The following is a 23,655-nucleotide window of genomic DNA, read 5'->3' on the forward strand; positions in this document are numbered from 1 at the left end:
CTTGGGGCCTGCATCCATCCACCCCGTTAGGCGTTGAGGTCCTGGAGAGCAGGGAGTGCGTCTTGCTCACCCTTGTATGCACCTGGCACTTAGAAAAGACCCAGTGTGTGTTCGCTGATGACATTGACCTTCACCCCCAAACCCTTGAATGCTGATGAAACAGGGCTAACCTTTGGTTGACACTCAGCCCTTGCAGCTACTCCTTATTTAATAAGTAATAGAGGCTTGTTATTCCCTCGGGCAGCACCACCCCAACTGATCTCGGGGGCATGGCTCTGTGTGCTGGCAAGTGCAGGTCCAACATTTACAGATGGAGTGTAGAGGCGTGTGACTTGTTCTTGGGCCTCTGGGTGAGCGTCCATGGCAGAGGCCTCCATTCCCTTTTTCTGAACTTGTCTCTGGCCAGGCCCTGGAATCGCCTCCACCGTGAAAACCGGTGAGGAAGTGGGCTTTATGGTGGACGCCAAGACCGCCGGGAAGGGGAAAGTGACCTGCACCGTCCTGACCCCGGACGGCACCGAGGCCGAGGCCGATGTGATCGAGAATGAGGATGGCACCTATGACATCTTCTACACGGCCGCCAAGCCGGGCACTTACGTCATCCACGTGCGCTTTGGGGGCGTCGATATTCCCAACAGCCCCTTCACCGTCATGGTAAGGTCTTCTCCAGAGCACACTGTTATTAGCAGGAACGATTCCAGCTGCCATTTTACTGCATCCTGCCTAGGACAGGACTTTTATTCCTCAAAAAAAAAAATTTTTTTTTAAGCAGTCATGACCTTGTAGAATCGTAGGGTAATCTCTGGAAACCCAGAGCCCCTTTGGCTCTGAGGGTTGTTCAAGAATCTTATGAGTATCCATCAGGCTAAGGGACATAAGCAGTGTCGCCACCTAACTCCACTCAGAAAAATGTCCTGCTTCAAAAATGTTTATATATAAAACATTACAGTTTTTAATCTTTTTCTGCTAGTCCTTCCCTGCTACTCCTACTCTTTTCCATGGTTGAAAGAGAGAAGTTCCTGGTGTTAGTTTCTCCAGGTACTTGACTCTGAAGACCCAGGACTCAAAGCGCTCCAGTTTGTTTATGTTTTGGAAAGAGAGAAATTTTGCATATGGGAGGAAATACCTTTGTGTTTTGAAGCTAGGAACAGCTGGAGTAAAAGATTCCATTACGCAAAGGGCTGGTATGGAGAAGGTCTAGAGTCTTTAGTTTCTAATTTTAATTATTAATATTCTTCAACCAGGAAAGGGGTTGAAACCTTAGGTACCTTAGCACAATTAACACTCAAAACCCAGCATTGTGGATTCTTGAAAATGAGGACAGCAGAGCCCAAGGTGGCATAAGAAGCGGGTTCAGAACTCAAGTTCACCAAACCCTGGGTGCCATCTGCCCCTCCCAGTGTCCTCTAATGCCAAGGGCAGGAACCACACTTGACCTCAAGATTCATAGGCCCTTAATGACCTGGCGCCACACAGCCTAAAGAGCACCTTCTAATTATTTTACTTTGTGCAGCGGTGGAGATGGGCAAGAAGACTCCATTCTGAGCAGGGGTCCAGGGACTGCCTTGCAAACCATCTATAATCTGTTTCAGCTTTTTTTTTTTTTTTCTTTTCATAGACATTTTTAAAATCTGTAAACATTTTGCCAGAGATCCAGAGGCTCTTTTATGTCTCAAATGTATAAACACTTGTCAGCTTTTGACGTCATTCATTTGGGAGTGCTTTTCTCCTGCAGGGGAGAAATGCAGCTAGAAAGTTTATGTCCTCCATGTTTACAGAGAAGGGTCCCAGGTGCAGTTCTAGGGGTCCGTCTTCAGCTGATGGTGAATTTTCTCTGGTTGGTTAGAACTAGGCAGGATGTAGGGGCATCCCGGGACAGAGGTCACGGACTAGACCTGCTGGTGCTGTCAGCGGGGGAGATGACGCCACATGGGCGGGGGGAGCCAAGTGTGAAGACATCAAGGTGGTCCAGAAGGATGAAGGGGAGGCTACCAAGATCATTAGAAATCCAGGCCCTGCAAGACCCACGAAGCAGGGACACTCTGTAGCCACGTGGCCCCTGACTGCGCTGAGAGCAGAGAGAGACCCTCAGCTGCTCTCCCTGCTTTTGGCCTTCATTCTTCCACTCCAAGCTTTCTCCAGCCTTCCCCAAGTGGGCTGACTGGCTGTGCATTGGCTTCAGCTGGGGAGATTCCCTGCCTTATTCTGTAGATTCCTCTACAGGCTCACGGTCCAAAGGACACGGACACCCAGGTGACCCCACAGTCAGCTCAGCCACATTGCACAGACGCGGCCCCTGCAGACACTCCCCTAGCAGCTTATCTGCTTCTGACTTCGAGAAGTCTTGGATGGAAGCCCTTAGCTTAGCCATTACAAAAATTCTTCCTCCCGGCTGATATATCCCCAAGGAGCCCCAGTCTGAGAGGGCCCTGGAGCAGGACATGGGCTGTTCCCAAATGTGGAAACTCACAAAGCTTGTCTTTGTAAGTGAAGCCCCCTCTCTGCAGATGCTGGAAGACACAAGGAAGGGATATCGTGGGCGCAAAGGCCTCTCCTCCTGGGGAGGCTTCCTAAGATTGCTCTCCATCGTGGTGGGAGAGGGGTGTTGAGACAGGGTCGGTTGGGTCAGGAGCATCGGATTAGGAGCGTCAAGTCAAGAGTCCATGTTTTGGTAATATATACAAAAATTTAAAACACTGACCCCTTCAACATTTATCAAGTAAAAAGAGCGCCCTTTCCCAGTCCCGTGCTGCAGAGGCCACCAGGGTTCGTTTTCCTCTTCTAGCACCAGCCCCTCGGTGGTGTTCACAGGCCCACATGGTCCAGATGGTTTTGCGTCTCCCTTCCTGCCTCAGCATGCCATGCACCCCCTTCCGTGTCAGTTCCTAAAGCGTCACCACGTCTGCAGGGCTGCACCGTGTTCCTCTGAACACGTTTGCCAGAGTTAGCCAATCCCCTTACAGCTGGACGTTGAGATTGCTTCCGTTTTTCACCCTCACAAATGGCACCAGTAGAATCCCTGCCCTTACCATTGAGCCATGTGCTGTCCCGTCAGCATTGCTTAGGGCTGCTTCCTGAAAGTGGGTTTGGGGATCCAGGATTGGACATTTGAAGAGAGGCCACCGATTTGCTCTCCAGTAGGAGAATAAGAGTGTGTGCTCCCATGGGCTTGAGGGGCTCACTGTTGAGCAGACGAAGCAGACGGCTCTCGGGTGATAGACTCAGCTGAGTAGCAGTGTCCCTCCAGTGTGATTCCCTACTAATCTCCATTTGCCACCAACCAGGCCACGGATGGGGAAGTCACGGCTGTGGAGGAGGCACCGGTAAATGCATGTCCCCCTGGATTCAGACCCTGGGTACACTTTTGTTTTTTCCTGTTTGTGTTTCTGCGTTTCCTCAGTCTTCATTTCAGAAAAAGCTGCAGCCTGCTTCTGGGTATTGCTTAAGCCCTCTGGGTGCCGTGGTCATTCCTTCGTCTCCCACTGATCCATCCGTGCCAAAGATCCCTGCTTTCTCTGTATTACAACCCACCTCCCTGTCATCGTATGTGCTCCACGAATCACCAGCCATCATGTCTGTGTTCACGCTCGGTGCCGTTTGTCCCCGTGTTTAAAGAGACAGATGGACAGCTGTCTTCAGCCCTCCTGCTGACTCGCAAAGCCACCACTTGCACATTCGGTTTCTGTTCAGGGGAAAAAGCCAACTGCTGTGCTCTGCCACTTAAAACGCACCTTTTTTCCAGGCCACAAGCAACTAAACCTTTCCAGGTGGAGCCTCTTGGGACTCACAGACATTGCCCTCTCTCACTTTCCCATTTGCCTGTGGGCACCGCTGGGGATTTTACAAGCCGAGGGCTTTCTAGCAATTGGTCAGCACAACTTCTCAAATCCTTCAGGATCTGCCCCAGGCCCGGGGCCAGTTAGACAAAGCCCACCGTCCACGGGCGGCCACATCGCCAAATCCTGGCATGACCGGCTTGCAAAATTACCAGCTGCTCTGCCCTGTAGCTGAGCTGCACCGGCCTGCTCAGTTGTGTTGCTTTGCCCAGTGACCACTGCTTCCTGTTTTTAGGTCACCGAAGAGGCCTATGTCCCAGTGAGTGACATGAATGGCCTGGGATTTAAGCCTTTCGACCTGGTCATTCCATTTGCTGTCAGGAAAGGAGAAATTACCGGTAAGCACGGGCATGAGCGCCATCTTGTTCTTGCTCCAGCACTCCAGAATGGTGCCCGGGGGGTGCTTCCACCTGCCCACCAGACCAGGGGTCCTTCACCCAGCATTCCTGGTGGTTGCCGTAGGCAGGGGCCCGTGGGCCCGAGATTGCAGATGGCTTGCATGGTGTGTGTTGCTCTGAAGAGGCAGTTCATCCATAACTTGCACCACATTCTTGAGTGGGCCTGTGATTCCCCAGGGGTTATGAACTGCTCTGCTCAGACACCTCTCGGCTCTCAGGTTTTGCTCCCCCGCCCCCTTTCCTGTCTTCTCTCTTTTTTTTTTTAATGTTACCTTAAAAAAAAATGAGGTCCCCATATACCCCCCACCCCCCTCACCCCATTCCTCCAATAACCTCTTCCATCATCATGGGACATTCATGGCGCTTGGTGAATACATCTCTAAGCACTGCTGCACCACATCATCAATGGTCCACATCATAGCTCCCAGTCCACCCAGTGGGCCATGGTAGGACATACAATGTCCAGTAACTGTCCCTGCAGTACCACCCAGGACAACTCCCAAGTCCTGAAAATGCCCCCACATCACATCTCTTCTTCCCACTCCCTACCCTCAGCAGCCACCGTGGCCACTGTCTTCTCTTATTCTCCAATTTTTCCAACTATGACCTTGGCATTGAGGTCTGCTATATGAGAGTTAACTGTCTCTCTGCAGCCTCTTTTTAATGCCGGCTTCTCTGAGTTGACTATACTAATCCTACTGGTTTCGTGGCCTTTTTGAATCCTCTTTGAGCTCCTAATCCTTCAGATGTAGGAAACTTTTTACTTGTGACTTGCCTGTTGCATTCTACGGAAGCCAAAGAGGATGGAAAGAAAAACCAATAGGCCTTTCTTTTCCCACAGTGCAGCTCGGGTGTTTTAGGTGGCAATGAGCATCCTTGGGTCTGAAGGCCTTTATTTTGAAGGCGTTCTGCCCTTCGGGCTCAGCTTTTCCTGGGAAAAGTGGCTGATGGTCTCGATGCCCCATGTCCCTGTGCTCCCCAGGAGAGGTGCACATGCCTTCCGGGAAGACGGCCACCCCCGAGATTGTGGACAACAAGGATGGCACGGTCACTGTCCGCTACGCCCCCACCGAGGTCGGGCTCCACGAGATGCACATCAAGTACATGGGCAGCCACATCCCCGGTGAGTGGGGTTTGGTGGCTCTGCGGCAAGCCCGCGAGCACCGCGGCTCAGGGTCCTGGAGACCCTGGAGGTCTGCAGATGGGCAGGTCGGCCACCACACGGGCAGTGGTTCTTGGGGCGGGGTGGGGCAAGCGGCGTGGACGTCCCCGTGAAACAAAACAGCCTGGGAGTCCAGTCAGTCCCGCTGTTTCCGGAAGGGATGCTGCAGCTCCGCGTCCTGGGTCACAGGGCAGGCCCGGGACCCCGTGGTTTGTCTTTGTCACTAAGCCGAGTGTGGCCACGGGGTGAGCCAGGAGAAAACAGGGAGGCACAGTGAGGGACTTCCCAGCCTGGCCGGCAGAGCCTGCGCAGCCCTTGGGCTCGGGGCGGGGGGCCGGCGGGCAGAAGAGGCGGTGAGGGTGACTGGCGAGGAGAGGGCCTTGAGGAAGGCCAGTGCGGTGTCGTTCTTGCTCTTTCTTTAACAGATTGTCTAAAAATTTTTCATTTTTAATTTAAAATGTTGAGTAGGGAACTCATTCATGTGGCTAAACCCTAAATGATAGAGCAAGAGGATCCCCCTCCCCTGCACCTCCCAGCCACCCTCTCCTAGCAGCGCCTGCTGTTAATTTTCTTCTCTTCCATTTCAGAGTATCTTTAAGAACAGACAAGCAAACAGATTTTCAATCCCCGCCCACTTTTTTTAAAAACACATAAATAGTAGCATACTCCACACATTCGCTGCCCTTGCTCTTTTTACGTAACAGTATATCCCAGCGAGCTTTCCCTGCCAGACGAGAGAGCATCCTCGTGGTCTCCCGCCATCTAGATGATCAACCAGTGCCAGTTGGAGACATTTATCCCTCCTTTTTCTTGTTCTTCCCAATCCTGCCACCTGCGTTGCCCTCCACGTGCTTCCTTATGCTTGTGGAGGTGCACCTGTGGGGTTTACCTCCCACTGGAGGAACTGCTGGCTCAAGGATACAGGGTTTTGTAATTTTGATAGATCTTGTCAAATTGCTTTAGTCAGTCAGGGCGATCCCAACTCACATACCCACCAGTAGCGTCAGAGAGTACTTGTTTTTCCATGTATTCACCAAAGGAAGACACTACCAAGTTTTTGGATCTTTGCCAATCTGATAGTTGAAAATCCTGTATCTCATTGTTGCTTTATTTGTATTTCCATAGGTTTTAGTACCATTTGCGTTTCTTTTTCTGTGAACCAAACTTACCCATGGCTCAGTTTTCCATTTGGTTACTGGCCTTTGTCATACCAGTTTCTAAGCAGAGTTTAAACATTGGAGAAATTAGCCCTTTGTGATAGGAGTGCAAATATTTCTTCTGGTGTGATGTTCGTTCACTGTAGTTTATGTGTGTATGTCTGCATAATATCTGTTTAAAGCAAAAATATTTAAATATTTGAAAAATACAGGTTTCCAGAGATTAAAAAGTGTCTTCCCTACATCCCCCTTCCGTTTCCACTGCAGGTATGAGTGTGTATCTTTTCAGCTGTTTCTCTCTATACTTATGAACATGCACACAATTTCATCTTGTTTCATTTTCAAAGGAATGTGATAAAGGATTAATGCTATATAGCAACTTGCTTTTTTCTTTTGAATTTTCTTCTTAATGCAACACATTGTAAATGATCTCCCAAGTTAGTACACTGAACTACTGAACTCCTCGTTCCTGTCCATGACTGCTTGACCAGACCAGTGTTTGTTTAGGTAGCCCCCGGTTGTTGGACCCCGGGGTCTTTTCCTATTTTGCATCTGAACGAGGTGGCTGGGAGCAGGATGGGATGAGGACCGCTTCTGTGGGGTAAATTTCCAGGGGTAGAATCCCTGGGTCATGGGCCTGACCCTCTGAAAAGTGCAGGCAAATGGTCTTCCAAAAAGCCTCTCCCGCCTCGCGCCCTCTGGTAGGGTGAGCGGGTCATTTCTTCAGTCGGGGCAGGGGTTGCCTCCTTATTTGTCAAGGTGAGCCGGGTTTCTCTACTTTTGTCCCTCCTCCCTAGTCTGGGGCCAGTTGGGAATTGCTTTTCTCGTGTAATGGTTGAAGCAGTCATGCTCGGTAGACCCCTGGGGGGTCCTAGGACCGTGAACTCTGCCACCGTCCCCTTGGTTCCCTGCCAGGCCCGCCCACTGGTCCGTAAATGTTTAAGATACCTGGTATCTGTGTGTGTTCACCCTAAGTGAGTCCTGCTTTTGTTTGTGTCCTTCACAAACCCAAGAGAGCCCGCTCCAGTTCTACGTCAACTACCCCAACAGCGGCAGCGTGTCCGCGTACGGCCCAGGCCTGGTGTATGGAGTGGCCAACAAAACTGCCACCTTCACCATCGTCACCGAGGATGCCGGAGAAGGTACAGTGTACACTTCACTTCCTCACGCTTCCCAGCTTCTGTTTGGGAAATCACGTGGACTCGTTTCTGGGAGAGCATTTGTCTTGTCTTACTTCATCAAGCTCTTTCTCTTACCTAGAGCTGCTTGGTCTTCTACCCAGAATGGAAATGCTTACAGTCCTTTGTGTTCTGCCCGAAATCACATTCATGTTGTGAAATATTTTGTCTGACCTAAAACTTAATTGTTTTGGATTCATGTTGTTTCTGTTCTTCTGGCACGTGTAATTGTATCCAAAGGGCCGGGTGAGTGGTCCACTCCAGACAAAGCTCTGGGCACATTGGATTCACAGAGATTCCTAAGTGTGTGGTTCTCACTGGGTGACCATGACAGCATCCCAGCAGGGACAGTCTGTGTCTGACAACCCTCTCTCCCCAGTGTGGGATTGGCATTGGGCACTCCAGCCCTTCCTTCCTCACCCAGTGCATCCTGAAGTTGGGAAAACCTCAGGGTCGCTTGTGAGGGATTCAGATCACGGGCTGTCTTCCCAGTGGGCACTTTAACTGTATGAGCTGCTTTGTCCTGATGACCCAGGCCCCTTGCCTGTGACTCACATGGAACGTCATTCTGTTGTCTCCAGGTTGAGGTACCCTAGGTGTGTTGTTGTCCCTATTAAAACAAGGAACCCCTCCCTCCCTGCTCCCTCTCCCAGGTGGGCTGGACTTGGCCATCGAGGGGCCTTCGAAGGCCGAAATCAGCTGCATTGACAACAAAGACGGGACGTGCACGGTGACGTACCTGCCCACCCTGCCAGGCAACTACAGCATTCTGGTCAAGTACAATGACAAGCACATCCCCGGCAGCCCCTTCACAGCCAAGATCACAGGTAGGGCTGCCTGGCTTACGGGGGCTTCTACGGGGAGGTGTGGCTGCACCCAACACCTTCGCTCCCTGTCAGCCCAGAGGCAGCAGGCTGGGCCTCTGCTGGAGTTTAGGTTTCACGGAGACTCCTTGAGGAGGAACTGAGGATGCAAGTTCACCTTTGAGCTGACCGGGTTCCTCCCATAGCTGGTAACCTGGGGAAAAATGAGAACTGCCATTTGGAGGGCACTTACTTTGTGCCGTTGTGACTCCACCATGTACTCAGTAGGCTCTCAGATGGAGGCATTCAAGTAATATTTGTTGAATGAAAACATGAATTCGGGAAACGGACTTTGGCCCAGTGGTTAGGGCGTCCGTCTACCACATGGGAGGTCCGCGGTTCAAGCCCCGGGCCTCCTTGACCCGTGTGGAGCTGGCCCACGTGCAGTGCTGATGCGCGCAAGGAGGGCCGAGCCACACAGGGGTGTCCCCCGCGTAGGGGAGCCCCATGCGCAAGGAGTGCACCCATAAGGAGAGTCGCCCAGCGCGAAGGAGGGAGCAGCCTGCCGAGGAATGGCGCCGCCCACACTTCCCGTGCCGCTGACGACAACAGAAGCGGACAAAGAAACAAAACTCAGCAAATAGACACAGAAAACAGACAACCGGGGGAGGGGAGGGGAATTAAATAAATAAAAATAAATCTTTAAAAAAAAAAACCATGAATTCAAGGAGGCCCTTCTGCTGCACGGCTAGATAGATTTTCTGCTCTCCAATTTGTAAAAGGGGACACTGAGGCTTGGGGGAAGTGATGGCTTTGCCAGATTCACATGTGGGTACCCTGAGATCCAGAGCCAAGTCATCCAATTCCAGAACCCGTGCTTCTCACCTCTATTTTGCTCAGTTTTCCAAATCACGCCCTCCTTGGGTTAAGACGATGCACAAGCCAAGGTTCTTGCCCCCAACGGGCTTAGGCCTATGTGTGAAGGAGCACCTGAGCACACGTGCTTACCTGAGAAACACCGAAGCCTCTTCCCCCACCAAAGATGCCCCTACACCTACAGAGTATTCCCCGAAGACTCAAGGCTCAGGTCCTGACAGGTCCCAGCCTTCCCTCTAACCGGGCATCTGTGGAGATCCTTCCTTGCCGGTTAGGCGCTTACAGTCCAAGGCACATTTTTTCCCCTTAACGTTGGGCAATTGTCACACCTGTTCATCTGTAAATGGCAGGTGGAACAAAGGCTCCAGAGAGCCCATGTGTAACGGGGGCCGCTGGGGTTGGGGTGTGTTTCCCAGACGACAGCAGACGACGCTCCCAGGTGAAGCTGGGCTCTGCCGCTGACTTCCTGCTGGACATCAGTGAGACCGACCTCAGCACCCTGACGGCCAGCATTAAGGCCCCATCTGGCCGCGACGAGCCCTGCCTCCTCAAGAGGCTGCCCAACAACCACATCGGTGAGCCCCGGCCGCCATCCTGGTGGGGGAGATGGGGACTCTGCACAGCGCGTTGGAGCACGTGATGTGGCTTGCTGCCGGGTCACACGTTTCTGCTTCGCTGTATCTTCCCGCCGCTTGGGCGTTCTGGGTTGCCGGAAAGTCCCGAGGGAAGTCCTCTTTCCATCCTTGCGTGGGCGCCTCCCTCCCACTGCCCCTCCTGCATCCCTCCCCCTGCAAAACCCCACCTGTGTTCTGGTCCAGGCATCTCCTTCATCCCCCGGGAGGTGGGCGAGCACCTGGTCAGCATCAAGAAGAACGGCAATCACGTGGCCAACAGCCCCGTGTCCATCATGGTGGTGCAGTCAGAGATCGGTGATGCCCGCAGAGCCAAAGTCTACGGCCGCGGCCTGTTGGAGGGCCGGACTTTCGAGATGGCTGACTTCATTGTGGACACAAGGGATGCAGGTCTGTGGGGGAGGCCCCAGGGGAGATGCTCGGAGCCCGGCAGAGGGAACTGGCTTCCTCGGGCTCAGGCTTTCATCTTTTCATCCTGCCAGCTCCCTTTTCTTTCTGATCATCCTTTAGGCTGAAGGTTCTTAGAGGTGCATTATCATTTAAGCCTCGTAGCAGTTGGTGAAGTAGGCGTTACCTTTGTTTTATTGATGAAGAAACTGGCTCACAATTTCTTACGGGATTTGAATCCAGGGCCACAGCAACTCCCAGTTCTCTCCTGGAGGTTCCGTTCTCCACCACTGTTCTCAGCTTCCCAGGCTCTCCAGGCTTGTCCCAAAGTAGAGGATGTTGGGCCAGCTGGCCAGGACCGTGTTCAGTTGAGCATGGTGCTCTGAGATGGTTTGAGTTAGCTTTCTCAAGCTTTGAGTTAGCTTTCTCAAGCTTCTTCAGCTGATGGCTGTGCTTGTGAATTCTAGACAAAATTATGTTCCTGGGGGAGGAGGCTAGGGAATTTCTGATCCTAATGGGCAGATATTCCTCATTGATTCTTTTTTGTTTTTGTCTTTATTTTTTTTTAATGGCACATTAAAAAAATATGAGATCCCCATATACCCCCCACCCTCCTCACCCCAATCCTCCCATAACAACCCCTCATTGATTCTTGATGTTGTTAAACCATTAGATCAGCTGACTTAGCAGTTCCCTACTGGGAACTATTTAAAAATTCAGATTCTCAGGCCCATGGCTGGTGGAAAGCCCCCAAGTCAGTGGCTGCTGTTCTTGGAGGCATATGGGCAGTGTCTTTGCCACTGGTTTCTGCAAGATTGCTCCATAGGCTATTAGTAGGTGTCCTCAAAAAAGGTGTTCCATGGTTGAAGTCATGTTCAGCAGTTATTTCACTATAGGACTTCCCAGAGCCTTTAATCTGCTCTTCCACCCAAGAACTCTCCAAAAGGAGCCACTGTAACTTTCTTTGCATTGTCTGGAAATAGTAGTTTGAGTTTTAAGGGTGGGATACCCTTTCTACTTCATCAAGCTCCCTTTCCCCCATGAATTGCCACCAGAACAGTCCCGGGCTGCTGTGTTGTAGGTTATGGTGGCATCTCCTTGGCGGTAGAAGGCCCCAGCAAAGTGGACATCCAGACCGAGGACCTGGAAGATGGCACCTGCAAGGTCTCCTACTTCCCCACCGTGCCCGGGGTGTACATTGTCTCCACCAAATTCGCGGATGAGCACGTGCCTGGTACGTGAGGCCCCTCTGCACTCCTGGTCTGATGCTTGGGTTTTCTGTAATTGTCGTGCTGCAGCCTCTGGGCTGCTGCTGAAGGCCTTCTTGGTTCTTGTAGGGAGCCCGTTCACCGTGAAGATCAGTGGGGAGGGAAGAGTCAAGGAGAGTATCACTCGCACCAGTCGGGCCCCATCCGTGGCCACCGTCGGGAGCATCTGCGACCTGAACCTCAAAATCCCAGGTGGGCACCGGGCTTGTGGGTCAGGGCAGCCTAGCACCAGCCCCCAGGGAAGTCAGGACAAAGGGTACTATTGGAATACCAAGTCCGGCCATGGCTTAGAGCTTACTGTCCCAGTCAGCTGTGGGTAAGGTGATCTTTTTAGTTCATTTTATTGTTACTTTCTGTTGTATTTTATTTTCATTCCACCCCCCCCAACAGATGGCTCCTTCATCTTTCTGCTCATTGCTCGTTGTGTCTGCTAGTTGTGTCCACTCTTTGTCTGCTTGTCTTAGGGGGCACTAGGAACTGAACCCAGAAGCTCCCATGTGGGAAATGGAAGCCCAATGACTTGAGCCACATTTGCTCCCTTTTTTGGTTTTTTTTTTTTTGCACAGGGGTCCATCCAAGAAAAAAAATGTCTGTTGACCTGCTTACCTTTTTTTCTCCCAAATGAAAATAGCTTTACTTTGTCACACATAGGAAAATCAAAATGCTTTTAAATTTTAGATTTCCTATCTATTTAATAGTATGGAATAATGTCATTGAGAGAAGTGGCTCTGCTAATGCCATTATCTAGAAGTATTTAAAAAGTGGTGGCCCAAAGGCAGCCTTCTGACATTTCCATTCATCTCTTGTTCCTGAAACTAGAATGAGGGCTGTGTTGCCAGCTGGGCAGCTCATCAAGCCCTTTGGCTGTGAATTGCTCTTCCTGGGGCCAAATTAGCCACTCAATGACCCGCAGTGTGTCCAAAAGGTGGCCCATGTTTTTCTGTAAAGAACCCTGTGTAAATGAAGGTTCTAAGACTCCTCCTCCCAGAAGTCGGCCCATGAGTGAACTCGCACAAATTCAGTGGAGAAGGAAAATGAAAACGGTCTTTGGATGAAGCTCATGCCGTGATCTTCTGGAGAGTGAGCAGGTTTTCCTCCCTGTCTCTCCCATCGTGTTTGGAGTTAGTTGCTCTGCCTTCTCAGCTGTACCCGATGGGTTCTTCCCATGAGACAAGCGTGCGTGTGCATCCTTCTCACCGTAGTGTCAAAGCTGAAGCTCTTAAAAAGAGTTTTGGGTTTGTGAACATAAAAAGATTACGTACTCCAAGATGAAGAAAGGAGGTGTCACCTCGATGGGTTTTTTTGGTGTATGTGTGTTTTTCATTTTTTAAAAATTGAGAATATAATTCACACAACATAAAATCCACCATTTTAAAATGCACACTTCAGTGGTTTTTAGTATTTTCATAAGATGTGCAGCCACCACATTATCCAACACTTGAACATTTCTATTACCCCAAAAGCAGTCACTTCCACTTGCAGTCACTTCCCATCCTCCCTCCCCCAGCCCCTGGCCACCCCCAGTCTACTGTCTGTCTCTATGGACTTGCTTCTTCTGGAAGTTTCATATAAATGGGTTCATACAATGTGTGGCTTTTTGTGACTGGCTTCTTTCACTTAGCCTGTTGTAGCACGTATTAGAACTTCTTCCCTTTTTGTCATCGAATAATATCGCATTGTGTGGATATACCACATATTGCTTTGATGAAGCGCCAAGCTGTTTTTCATACTGGTTGCACCATTTGACATTCCCACTAGCCATGTAACTTCTCCACAGCCTCACCAGCACTTGCTATTTTCAGTATTTTGGTTATTTTCAGTATTTTGGTTATAGCTGCCCTATGTTGTTTACATTTGAGGCACAGAGCTGGAGGACAATGCCCGCGTCCTCGTGAACAGGTGTACTCTGATTCAGCTCAGTCACGACACACACATTGGGCAATTCTCACTCCCTGTATTATGGGAATCTTCCCATGTAAAAATGCAGACTTCCACATCATCACCCCAGTGTCCTCCATTGGTCACCTCCTTCCTGCACATCATTCCCGGTCCCTCGACTCCTATCCCAGCGCTGCCATGACAATCAACACTCATGCCCATGGGTGCCCGGCAGTGGGGTTGCTGGGCTGATACATTTCAGATGCAGCGACACTTTAGCTACATGTCCTCCAGCCAATGCAGCGTTGCTTCTTTCTCCACGTGCCCACCAATACTGGACACCAACTTTTGTTCTCATATTGGGCCAACTGATGGAGGAAATTTGGTACCCAGTGATCAGTGTCATTCCTCTGACTCTTAGTGACACAGGGACTATGTTTCCATCTGCTTTGCAGTTCTCATTTTGTGAATGGTCTGATCTATTGCCTTTGCCTGTTTGTTTCTTGAGGAACTAATGAGTATCTTATCTTTGGGGAATATGAACAGATAGCCTTTCTCTTAGGTCTGCTGCTTCTTGTCCACTTTGTTACAGTGTGCAGGTATTGGGTACCAGATGACTCTTGGTGAGATCCACTTCTCCCCTCATTGCTCGAATGATCTTCTTTCTAGAATGGAAAACAACGGACCAGCTTCCACTCCCTGTCTTCAGGCCCCAGGCCGTGCGGAGTGCCCACTCCTCAGCCTCCCTTCCTTTCTCTGTCCTCAGGGCTCAGAGTCGTGGACTGCTCTACCCAGATGCGTGGGGCTGAGGGTGCACTCTCTTGTAGGTGACCCGCTGTTGTTACCCAGCATGCACTGCACCTGTCCCCACCACATCAGGCTCGGTCGTTAGTGTGATACAGGCACACCATGGGGTCTCGTTGTGGCCTGCTCCCCAGTGTTGGTAACTAAAGGCATCGCTTTTCTGGAAGTGTGGCCTCTGCTCTTCTGTTTGCTGAAAGCCTTGCTCACACATGTTTGCCCTTTGCCTTTGGGACTGACACGTGTGCACCTTTATCTCTAATTGCATTTTATCTTGTTGCCTAAATGAAATGCCAAGGCTTCCAGGCAGTGAGGGGTGCTGGCTCTTGAGTTTTCTATTCTGACCTACCTACAGAAAAGAACCCTCTAAGCATGGCACATGCCTCGTGTGTCCTTTGGCGTGGAAACATCCAAGCTATCGTAGTTTGTGTTAGTCTGTGACAGTCAGCTCAGGCTCCCATTTGAAGTTCCAGCCAGGGGGCATTAAAATACTTGTTGGGGTGAGAAGGTGTCAGTGCCTCTAGAATGCGCTCAGTACCAGGTGGCTGGAAGGGCCTTGCTTTCTCCATGTGGTCACAGCAGCCCAGGAATTTGAGGGAGGTAGGAACCATCCAGCCTGAAGTGGAGAGAGTTAGCACCCCACACCCACTGGGGAGCACCTGACACCCACTGAGGAGCACCTAACATCCACCGGGAAGTATCCACCACCCGCTGGGGAATACCCCACTCACCTTGTCCTTTACTGCCTTCCCGGCCTCGAGCCTTTGCCCTAACCCTCCTCTCTTCCTCCCCAACCTCACATCCCCCTTCAGAAATCAACAGCAGTGACATGTCAGCGCACGTCACCAGCCCGTCCGGCCGTGTGACCGAGGCTGAGATTGTGCCCATGGGGAAGAGCTCGCACTGTGTCCGGTTCGTGCCCCAGGAGATGGGCGTCCACACGGTCAGCGTCAAGTACCGCGGGCAGCACGTGACAGGCAGCCCCTTCCAGTTCACCGTGGGGCCGCTCGGTGAGGGGGGCGCCCACAAGGTCCGGGCGGGAGGCCCCGGCCTGGAGAGAGGAGAAGCAGGAGTCCCAGGTGAGCATTCCCGCAGGAGCAGTTGATCGAGTGTGGGCTGTGTGAGCACCCTGTACCCTCTGTCCTGTCCTGAAGAGTCATTTCTCATGTGCACTTCTGCTGGGTGGCATTGAAGGGGCGTTCCTTAAAAACAGCCCCAGTGGCTAAAGAAGTTTGGGGATGCTACTTTACCCAACGCTACACAAATTTCTTCCTCGGGGACTTCTCAGAGCCTGTAATTTATTAGTTTGCATCATGAATGTCTCAGAGAGAAGCAAAGCAATAAAGCTGTTCCCAGAGCATCTTGTAGGGCTTGTGTTCTGTGGAACACACTAGAATATTACAGATTGCAAGGGTTCCATCTAATGGTGGATGCTGGTGGGAAGATTGTTGGGGGGAAAAACTGAACATCTGCCTCTTTTCTGGCTTGGTTTGGGTGTATCAAAAATATGCCAGATTTGCCATGAATTTAATAATCATCGGGGTGCTTGGGAAACCAAGGGCAGTTCTTGCTTGGGTTCTGCCTGGGATTAGGGAACGGAAAGAGAGCAGGCAACAAACTAAACCCAGTGCTGCAGGGCTAAGCAAGAAGTGGCACAGGGGCCTCTCCCGGGCTCGGTCACTAACCCGGTGTTAATGTGCTCTCAGCTGAGTTCAGCATCTGGACCCGGGAAGCAGGCGCCGGGGGCCTCTCCATCGCTGTCGAGGGCCCCAGTAAGGCCGAGATTACATTTGACGACCATAAAAACGGATCATGCGGTGTGTCTTACATTGCCCAAGAGCCTGGTATGTACTTCAAGGTCGACCGGGGACATTTTCCTTGTTCAGGGATGGTGAGGTTGCAAGGAATAGAAACCCTCAAGCTAGTGCAAATCAGAGCAGGATTTATTTGCAGGGCATGTGGGGCAGCCTCCTGGAGATCCAGTTGCAGGCAGTGCGCCCCGGCCTCGGGGGGGCAGGGATTCTTGCTTTGGTGGTCTCCTTGTCTTCGCCTCAGCCTGTCTCTCTGCCTCCTGCTTTCACTCAGCTGCTCATTTTTCCATTGACCGGCCTGCCCTCCCCTGACCCACAGCAGGGTGCCCCAGAACCCTGGTGGCTGCCCCAGAACAGTGCCCCAGCCTCTGAGCTCCCCAGAGCAGGGGTTCTTAACTTTGGTGTCCACGGAACCTTTTGGCATCTGGCGAAGCCCATGCATAGGAACCGTCCTCCGAATAATGTTTTAAGATCATTAGGTTATAAAGGTAATCAATTACATTGAAGTCTAATTACCAAAATCTTGAAAGATCAGATATAATAGCAATGATGTACTTCTTCATTAATGTATCAAGTACTAAGATTTGGCGATGGTCTAATAACTATCCTAATTTCAAAGTATTGATGAATATAAACTGTGAAGTGATGTGAAGGTTTCTGAGAGTTTCATTGGTGACAGTCACAGGTACTTCTAATGTGCTTTGGTTTCTCACTGACATTTCTGAAGGTGGCAAATGCTAGATTTCCAAATCTAGCTTTGGTTTCTCACTGACATTTCTGAAGGTGGCAAATGCTAGAGGTTAGTGGAAGCAGGTGTCATTTTTTTTTTCCCTTTCAAGATCATGCACAGTTGAACAAATGGAAATCCATACACAGACCCTTGGGGTGCCCTGTGGACCCAGATTAAGAATCCCTGCTCCTGTCCAACCAGGAGAGTCTTCTCGGCCCAGCCTTGGCCGGCGACTTGCCCTCGCTCCCTTGGCCGTGGCCAGGGCAGTGGCTCCCTCCACGGAGGGCGAGGAAGGAGGGCAGGCTGTCTACCAAGGCGTTTTAGCTGCTCTGGAACCAGCTTTTGGAATCTCTGAAGCGACTTTCCTGTCCCCGCAGGTAACTACGAGGTGTCCATCAAGTTCAACGACGAGCACATCCCGGAAAGCCCCTACCTGGTGCCGGTCATCGCGCCCTCCGACGACGCCCGCCGCCTCACTGTTATGAGCCTTCAGGTGAGGCACAAGGAAGCATCCCTCTCCTGGGCCGCGGGCCGACCAGTGAGACCCCTGGACTCCCGAGGCCGCTTCAAGCCCGCCCCGTTGGCAACGCCCGGGCCCAATTCTGGTCCCGGGTGTTGCCAATTGTGGGAGCTTCCTCCCCTCCCCACACAGTAGGGCGAGTGAAGACAGCCTCACTCAGCAAAAAGCACCTCCCTGTAGGGGACGAGTCTGGTGATAAATATTCAGAGGAAAGAGAAGAGGCTTGTTAACAGTTGGTTCAGTGGTTAGGAGAGTTTTCCACAGACGCAGCCCTAAGGGCCGGGATGGCCTGCTCTGGTTGGCTTCCTTTTCCTCAAGAAAGGCAATTGCCCGTTTATTTTCGGATGTTGACTTACTGTACTCAATGCTCACAGCTCTGTGTAAAGAACTCGATCAGCGTTACCTCGTGATGTCCTTGTACCAGGCTGAGGAGTAGGCTCTCTTGATCCCATTTTAAAGATGAGCAAATTGAGGTGCCACAAGATCGTGGCTGCAGGCACCTAGCTAGTACGAGGCAGGGCCAGCGAGGCCTCTGTGCTCCTCAGTGCCTGACCCTGGTATTGGGCAAAGGGTTGCAGCAGCCTACCCCCTAGGATGCCAGGAGACTTCCTTTGCTCCCTTTATTGAACAGTTAATTCAAGGTTTCTGGGTCTTTGTTCAGAACTCTGAAAAACTAGGTGTCTGAAAGGGGAGTAGCTACTCAGTTGTGTAATAATACCAGAGTCTCAGTGTGTGATTTCTGGCTAAGGGCGGGGGCTGTTCTAAATAGCCTTCAGTATCCCCCAATTCTTGAAAATTACTGGATTGCTTAAAATCCAGGTCTCAATGTGGCCGACAGAGATGGCTGCAAGACCTGCTGACACCTTGAGTTTAACCTTGAGGTCCTAGCATCTCTTTCTGCGATGTCCCCTTGGCCCCAGATATTCTAAACAGGCCTCACCATTGGCCCCCACCATAGGTGGGGTAACCAGTAACCGCTGGGACCCCTCCCCTTAGCATTAGCAAGGGGGAGGAACAATAGACGGCTTGAAAGGTAACCACACGAGGCAGAGCTCGCTCTCTCTGCCTGGAGGAGCCTGCACCAAACCTCGGTGTATTTCCATCCTTCTCTCCCATTTCTCAGCAAGCTCTGTTCTTTTCCCCCATTTCCCAATAAATTCTTTTTACTGGCCTAACTAGAAAAAAAAAAAAAACCAAGTCTCGCATCTTAGCTTGGCAATATCATTGGCTCTAGTTCCATACACTTGGTTTACATTAGAAATTCTAGCCTCACTCGGAGGGGAGTTGGGAGACAGCCAGTTGTTCCAAACATCACTCAACAGTTCAGGGTGCCAAGGGGAACCCAAACCAGAATCACCAGTTGAAGAGGCCTCACTGGGGTGCCAGGGGTACTAACTGGTCGCCGTGGTGTAGATGTTTTTCTTGTGTTTCATTTAAAGGCTTCTTAGCAGAAGTTTCTTTTCCTGCCGGCTTAGCTAAAACCTACAGAGGGAGATAAACCTGGTGTACGCTGAGGGCAAATAACTGCCTTCATGCATCTCGAAGATTTCTTTCCGATCTTCGGAGGCATTTATCTCCCTCTTGAGGATTTAGTGGCAAGCGGATTCAGGTAACGTAAAAGATGCTGTCCCAAAGGAGCTGGTTTGCAGAAAACGTCTTGGGAAGCCTTTCTGTTGACAGTCCTCTCACACATCTCATCATAAATATTTAAAGACGTGCTCGGCAGCTGTGTATCGAGCTTTTGTAATCAGCTCCAGCAGGAGGGATGTGACCCAACATCATCCTCTGATCTTCCTGGGTCATTTGATGCCAAGTAAACTGTATGTAAATTATTTATCAGACATTTATTGGCAGCCTGCACGGCGATATCTGGAGCCAATTAGGAAAGAAGGGCAGGTGTTTTTTGTTTTTGTTATTTATTTGTACCCCACCCCTCACTGTTTGTGTTCGCTGTCCTGCTCTCTGTGTCCGTTCATTGTGTACTCTCTGTGTCTGCTCATCTTCTTTTTAGGAGACACCAGGAACCAAACCCAGGACCTCCCATATGGGAGGCAGGAGCCCAATTGCTTGAGTCATATCTGCTCCCTGCTTGTTGAATCTTTGTGTTTCCTTGTTGTATCTCCTTGTTGTATCATCTTGTTTCATCAGCTCACCATGCCATCCTGTTTTGTCAGTTTGCTGTCTTGCTCATCTTTAGGAGGCACTGGGAACCCGAACCCAGGACCTCCCATGTGGTAGGTGGGCGCCCAACTGCTTGAGCTATATTTGCTTCCCGGACAGGTGCTGTTTTGTCTTGCTTTTGAGACTTTTGGAAAAGTTGGAGTTGCTGGTACATTATGGGGGAGGGGTGATCTGGCGATCAAAGATTCCTTAATTTTTTTTCTTTATTTTATTTTTTATTTTTTATTTTTTTAAGATGGTACCAGGGATTGAACGTAGGACCTCATACATATGAAGCAGGTGCTCAACCACGGACACTGAGCTACACCTACTTCCCAAAGACTCCTTAATTTTGTGTTCTGTCTTCCCTCCCCAGTCTATAAACTCTAGGACAGCACTGGCCAATAGAACATTCTGCAATAGTGGAAAGATTCCATGTCTCTGCTGTCCAAAATGGTAGCCATTAGCCACGTGTAGCTATTGAGCACTTGAAACGTGGCTAGTGTGGCTGAGAAGTTGAATTATGAATTTCATTTCATTGTGATTAACTTTAACCTAAACATATTTAGCCACTTGCAACTAGTGACTACCGTATCAGGACAGTCATTGCCTTGCTACTGCCTTGGCATCACCTGGGAACTTATTAGAAATGTGGAGTCCCAGGCCACTGAACTTGAATCTGCATTTCAGCAAGATCCCCAAATGATCCCTTTGCACATTAAAATGTGAGTCCTGCTGCTTTAGAGTGTGAGGAGTAGCTGCCCAACCAAGTTCAAATAAAACTGCTGGCTTGTAAAATTTTTGCTATGCAGGATTGGCCTGTCTTTAAATATCTAAATGTTGCTCTTCAGTTTTGTTGCTATGTGTGTAAACTCATCAGCTCCTCCCTGAAGAGGATAGAATGTCCAAGCCTGAGCATGGAGAGGGAAACTGATCCAGTGAAGCACAAAAGCGACATTTCTCCTGTTGCTTCTTTTGGGGTACAGACAACTTCTGAAGGGGTCTTCATATTTAATGCTGAGCTAACAGTTTTGAGCTTCACTTTGTTGGGGGCCAGAGCCCGTGCTCAGTACTTTATGGCATAAACTCATTTAATCCTCACAGCACCTCTGTGAGATAGAGTCTGGTATTATGCCCATTTTTTAAAAATTTTCTTTCTCTCCCCTTCCCCTCCCCCCGCCCCATTGTCTGCTCTCTGTGTCCAGTCACTGTGTGTTCTTCTGTATCCGCTTGGATTCTTGTCAGCGGCACTGGGAATCTGTGTCTAGTTTTGTTGCATCATCTTGCTGTGTCAGCTCTCCGTGTGCGGCGCCACTCCTGGGCAGGCTGCACTTTTTTCACGCTCAGCAGCTCTCCTTGGGGGACACACTCCTTGAGCATGGGGCTCCCCTACACGGCACCGCACTCCTTGTGTGCATCAGCACTGTGCGCGGGCCAGCTCACCACATGGGTCAGGAGGCTCTGGGTTTGAACCCTGGACCTCCCATGTGGTAGACGGATGCTCTGTCAGTTGAGCCAAATCCGCTTCCCTATGCCCATTTTATTAATGAGGAAACTGACTCAAAGAATCTAAACAACTTCTATAACTAGGAAATGGCAGAGAAGCCAGGGCTAGCTGATTCCTCACCACTCTGCACAACCGTCTCCCTTGCATGTGTGGCCCTTTACAAGTGGGTTCTCTGTTACCACCCTTGGCATAATGCTCACATAAACCTTGCCCATGTCAGTGGGCGCATGGTTTTGTCAGAGCCCCCTCCTAGGAAGGAGCCCTTGTCTCCTGGACGTCGGGGTCTCTTGTTCGTGGTGCCGAGACTTCTGCCCTGGGTCAACCTCCAGCCCCAACCGCTGCCTCTCCGAGCCTGATTCAAGATGGTTTGCGTTTAAGATTGTGCAGAAGCGGGTCTCTGCTTTTTTATGTTTAAGGCTAGAAATGTGTCATGACCAGCCTGCTCTCTGTTGTCCGATGTTATGTGGGGAAACGTGCTGGGCCAGCGTGCATGAGAACCCCACGGGGGGCGCTGGGAGGAGCTCCAGTGCCGTAACCTGTCTTTTGTATGACGTTCTCAGGAATCGGGCTTGAAAGTTAACCAGCCAGCATCCTTTGCTATAAGGTTGAACGGGGCCAAAGGCAAGATCGACGCGAAGGTGCACAGCCCCTCTGGCGCCGTGGAGGAGTGCCACGTGTCTGAACTGGAGCCAGGTGAGCAGGCCCGGGTGCGGAGTTAGAGAGCCCGCAAAACGCCCAGCACGCTGCTTCTGCACATGTGCCCCCAGCGGAGAACGGCTCAGGCTTACACTGCCAGCGAGCCATGGCCGGGCATTCTTTCCAAGTTAGGGGATAAACACGACTCCTTTCACGTGACATTCGTCCTGATATTGTCTCATATTTTAGTCAACTCTTAGCAGACTTATATTGTGTTGCTGACCTAATGGCATGAATTAAGTACATTCTGACCTCACTTTATTCTGACAGAAAGGGTAGCTCTATGTTGCTTTACAACTTTAAAATATAGGATCTGGGTCTCTAGGGCTCAATAGCATAAGACTGTCCTGCCCAGTGCCTTGGTATCTGTATTTCTCCAATATCAATCAACTTTAAAGACACCCTTTTGCCTGTAAACATTTATTAAGTGCCAGAGACTTGGCAGGAAAGCCAAGCTCAGAGTCTAGCGAGGGCCTGGCCCAGAAGCCCACAGTTCCCTGTGATGCCACCAGATGGTCACCAACTTTGAACACATGCTTTGGATGGCCAGAGGAGAGAGGATGGTTCTGCCACAGCGAGTCCACGAGAGCTTCTCGGAGGAGGTATCGTGCAGTGCATGAGGAGTAGGCATGATCGCTGCCTTTATGGAGCATTTACTGTTTGGTTGGCTGGCTGTGCTGGGAGAGAAACAACCTAGGGTCTGCTTTAGCATTTCCATGTCTTTCTCCCACTGGGCAGAAAAGGCAGGGGGACCCTTAGAAGGAACAATTAAAGGGGTGGGCCAGGCCTTGGTTGGGTCTGTCCACACTGTAGAGGATGTGTTGGAACATCTGAAAGGCTGATGCTCCCAGAGGGGTCCAGTAGAGAAAACAGGATGAATCAGGAGTGTTGGGAATGGAAGAGAGGGACTTGAGGCCAGAGAACAGTAACACTTGGTGACCACAGTGCTGAATTCAGAAAGGTTACGTGCAGCTGGGTGCTTGGGTAGATTGGGTAGTGCAATTCAGGATGGCCTGCCAGAGGCTGGATGAGCAGTGGCCAGGGCCTTGAGGAGTTAACCAATTTACTGGGGCAGGGGGAGGGTTGAAGTGGCTTCTAGATATCCAAGCATGGATGTTTAAGGTCAGAGATCATTATGTCATTGTTTTTGGCAATGAGTGAGATTTGGTGTCCTCAACCCTGGGGCAGTATTGAGGCCCCAGGGGTATCTGAGATCACCACTGTGTGATCACCAGATACAGCGTGTGACAGTTAGGATGGCAGTTAGGATGGCGTGGGTTGCAAAATAACCAACTCTAGCAGGCTCACACCATAAAGGGGTCCATTAATTCATATAACTGGAAAGCTCAGGGTCCTAGACAGACTTCAGCAGCAGTTTAATTCGGCCATTCAGCTGTGTCTTTTAAGGCCCCAGAGTCTTTCAAGGCTCTTTTTTTCTGCTTTGTGGGCCTCCTTGTGAGTCTGGCCTCCCTGTCGGTGGGAAGATGGCTGCAGCAGCCCCAGACTTATCATGTTCATACTCCATTAGTCATGAGAAACCTCCTCCCCTCAGGATGCTTTCACAGATATCTGAGAGCCTTCTTTCCTAGAAGTCTCCAGCAAACCTGCCCTCCGAACTTGCTGAACTGGGACAACGTGCCCAGTCCTGAGTTGCTTCCTGTGGCTAAAGTATTGCTTAACTTAGGTTTAGGGAAGAAAGGATTCCTGATTAGCTCGATCCATCTAGGGCCCCGCCTTGGACAGTGAGAGGCATCAGCTTCCCCTCAAGTGCATTGGCTGTAAGAGAAGGGGTGGATACCCACCTGGGGACTGCTGATGGATGTGGGATGAACAATTCTGTATAGATCTTCACTTC

The 23,655-nt window shown here is 50.6% G+C and overlaps 1 protein-coding gene across 6 annotated transcripts in view; it reads left to right on the plus strand.

Annotated features, from left to right (window-relative positions):
• The window catches only part of FLNB (filamin B), a 141,231-nt gene that overhangs the window by 108,627 nt on the left and 8,949 nt on the right, over window positions 1-23,655 (plus strand). For 2 of the 6 annotated variants that reach the window (XM_004450702.5, XM_004450705.5), the window contains 14 exons: window positions 407-654; window positions 3,285-3,356; window positions 4,072-4,174; window positions 5,217-5,357; window positions 7,567-7,695; window positions 8,385-8,558; window positions 9,827-9,985; window positions 10,229-10,432; window positions 11,511-11,663; window positions 11,767-11,889; window positions 15,189-15,455; window positions 16,083-16,220; window positions 17,295-17,410; window positions 21,665-21,797. In XM_004450702.5, the coding sequence (XP_004450759.1) occupies window positions 407-654; window positions 3,285-3,356; window positions 4,072-4,174; window positions 5,217-5,357; window positions 7,567-7,695; window positions 8,385-8,558; window positions 9,827-9,985; window positions 10,229-10,432; window positions 11,511-11,663; window positions 11,767-11,889; window positions 15,189-15,455; window positions 16,083-16,220; window positions 17,295-17,410; window positions 21,665-21,797 (2,160 nt within the window). The remainder of the gene's footprint in view (window positions 1-406; window positions 655-3,284; window positions 3,357-4,071; window positions 4,175-5,216; window positions 5,358-7,566; window positions 7,696-8,384; window positions 8,559-9,826; window positions 9,986-10,228; window positions 10,433-11,510; window positions 11,664-11,766; window positions 11,890-15,188; window positions 15,456-16,082; window positions 16,221-17,294; window positions 17,411-21,664; window positions 21,798-23,655) is intronic. The other 4 variants (XM_004450703.5, XM_004450706.5, XM_004450707.5 and 1 more) reach the window with 2 other exon arrangements.

The sequence above is a fragment of the Dasypus novemcinctus genome, chromosome 26 (genome assembly GCF_030445035.2).
Source record: "Dasypus novemcinctus isolate mDasNov1 chromosome 26, mDasNov1.1.hap2, whole genome shotgun sequence".
In the NCBI taxonomy this organism is placed as follows: Eukaryota; Metazoa; Chordata; class Mammalia; order Cingulata; family Dasypodidae; genus Dasypus; species Dasypus novemcinctus.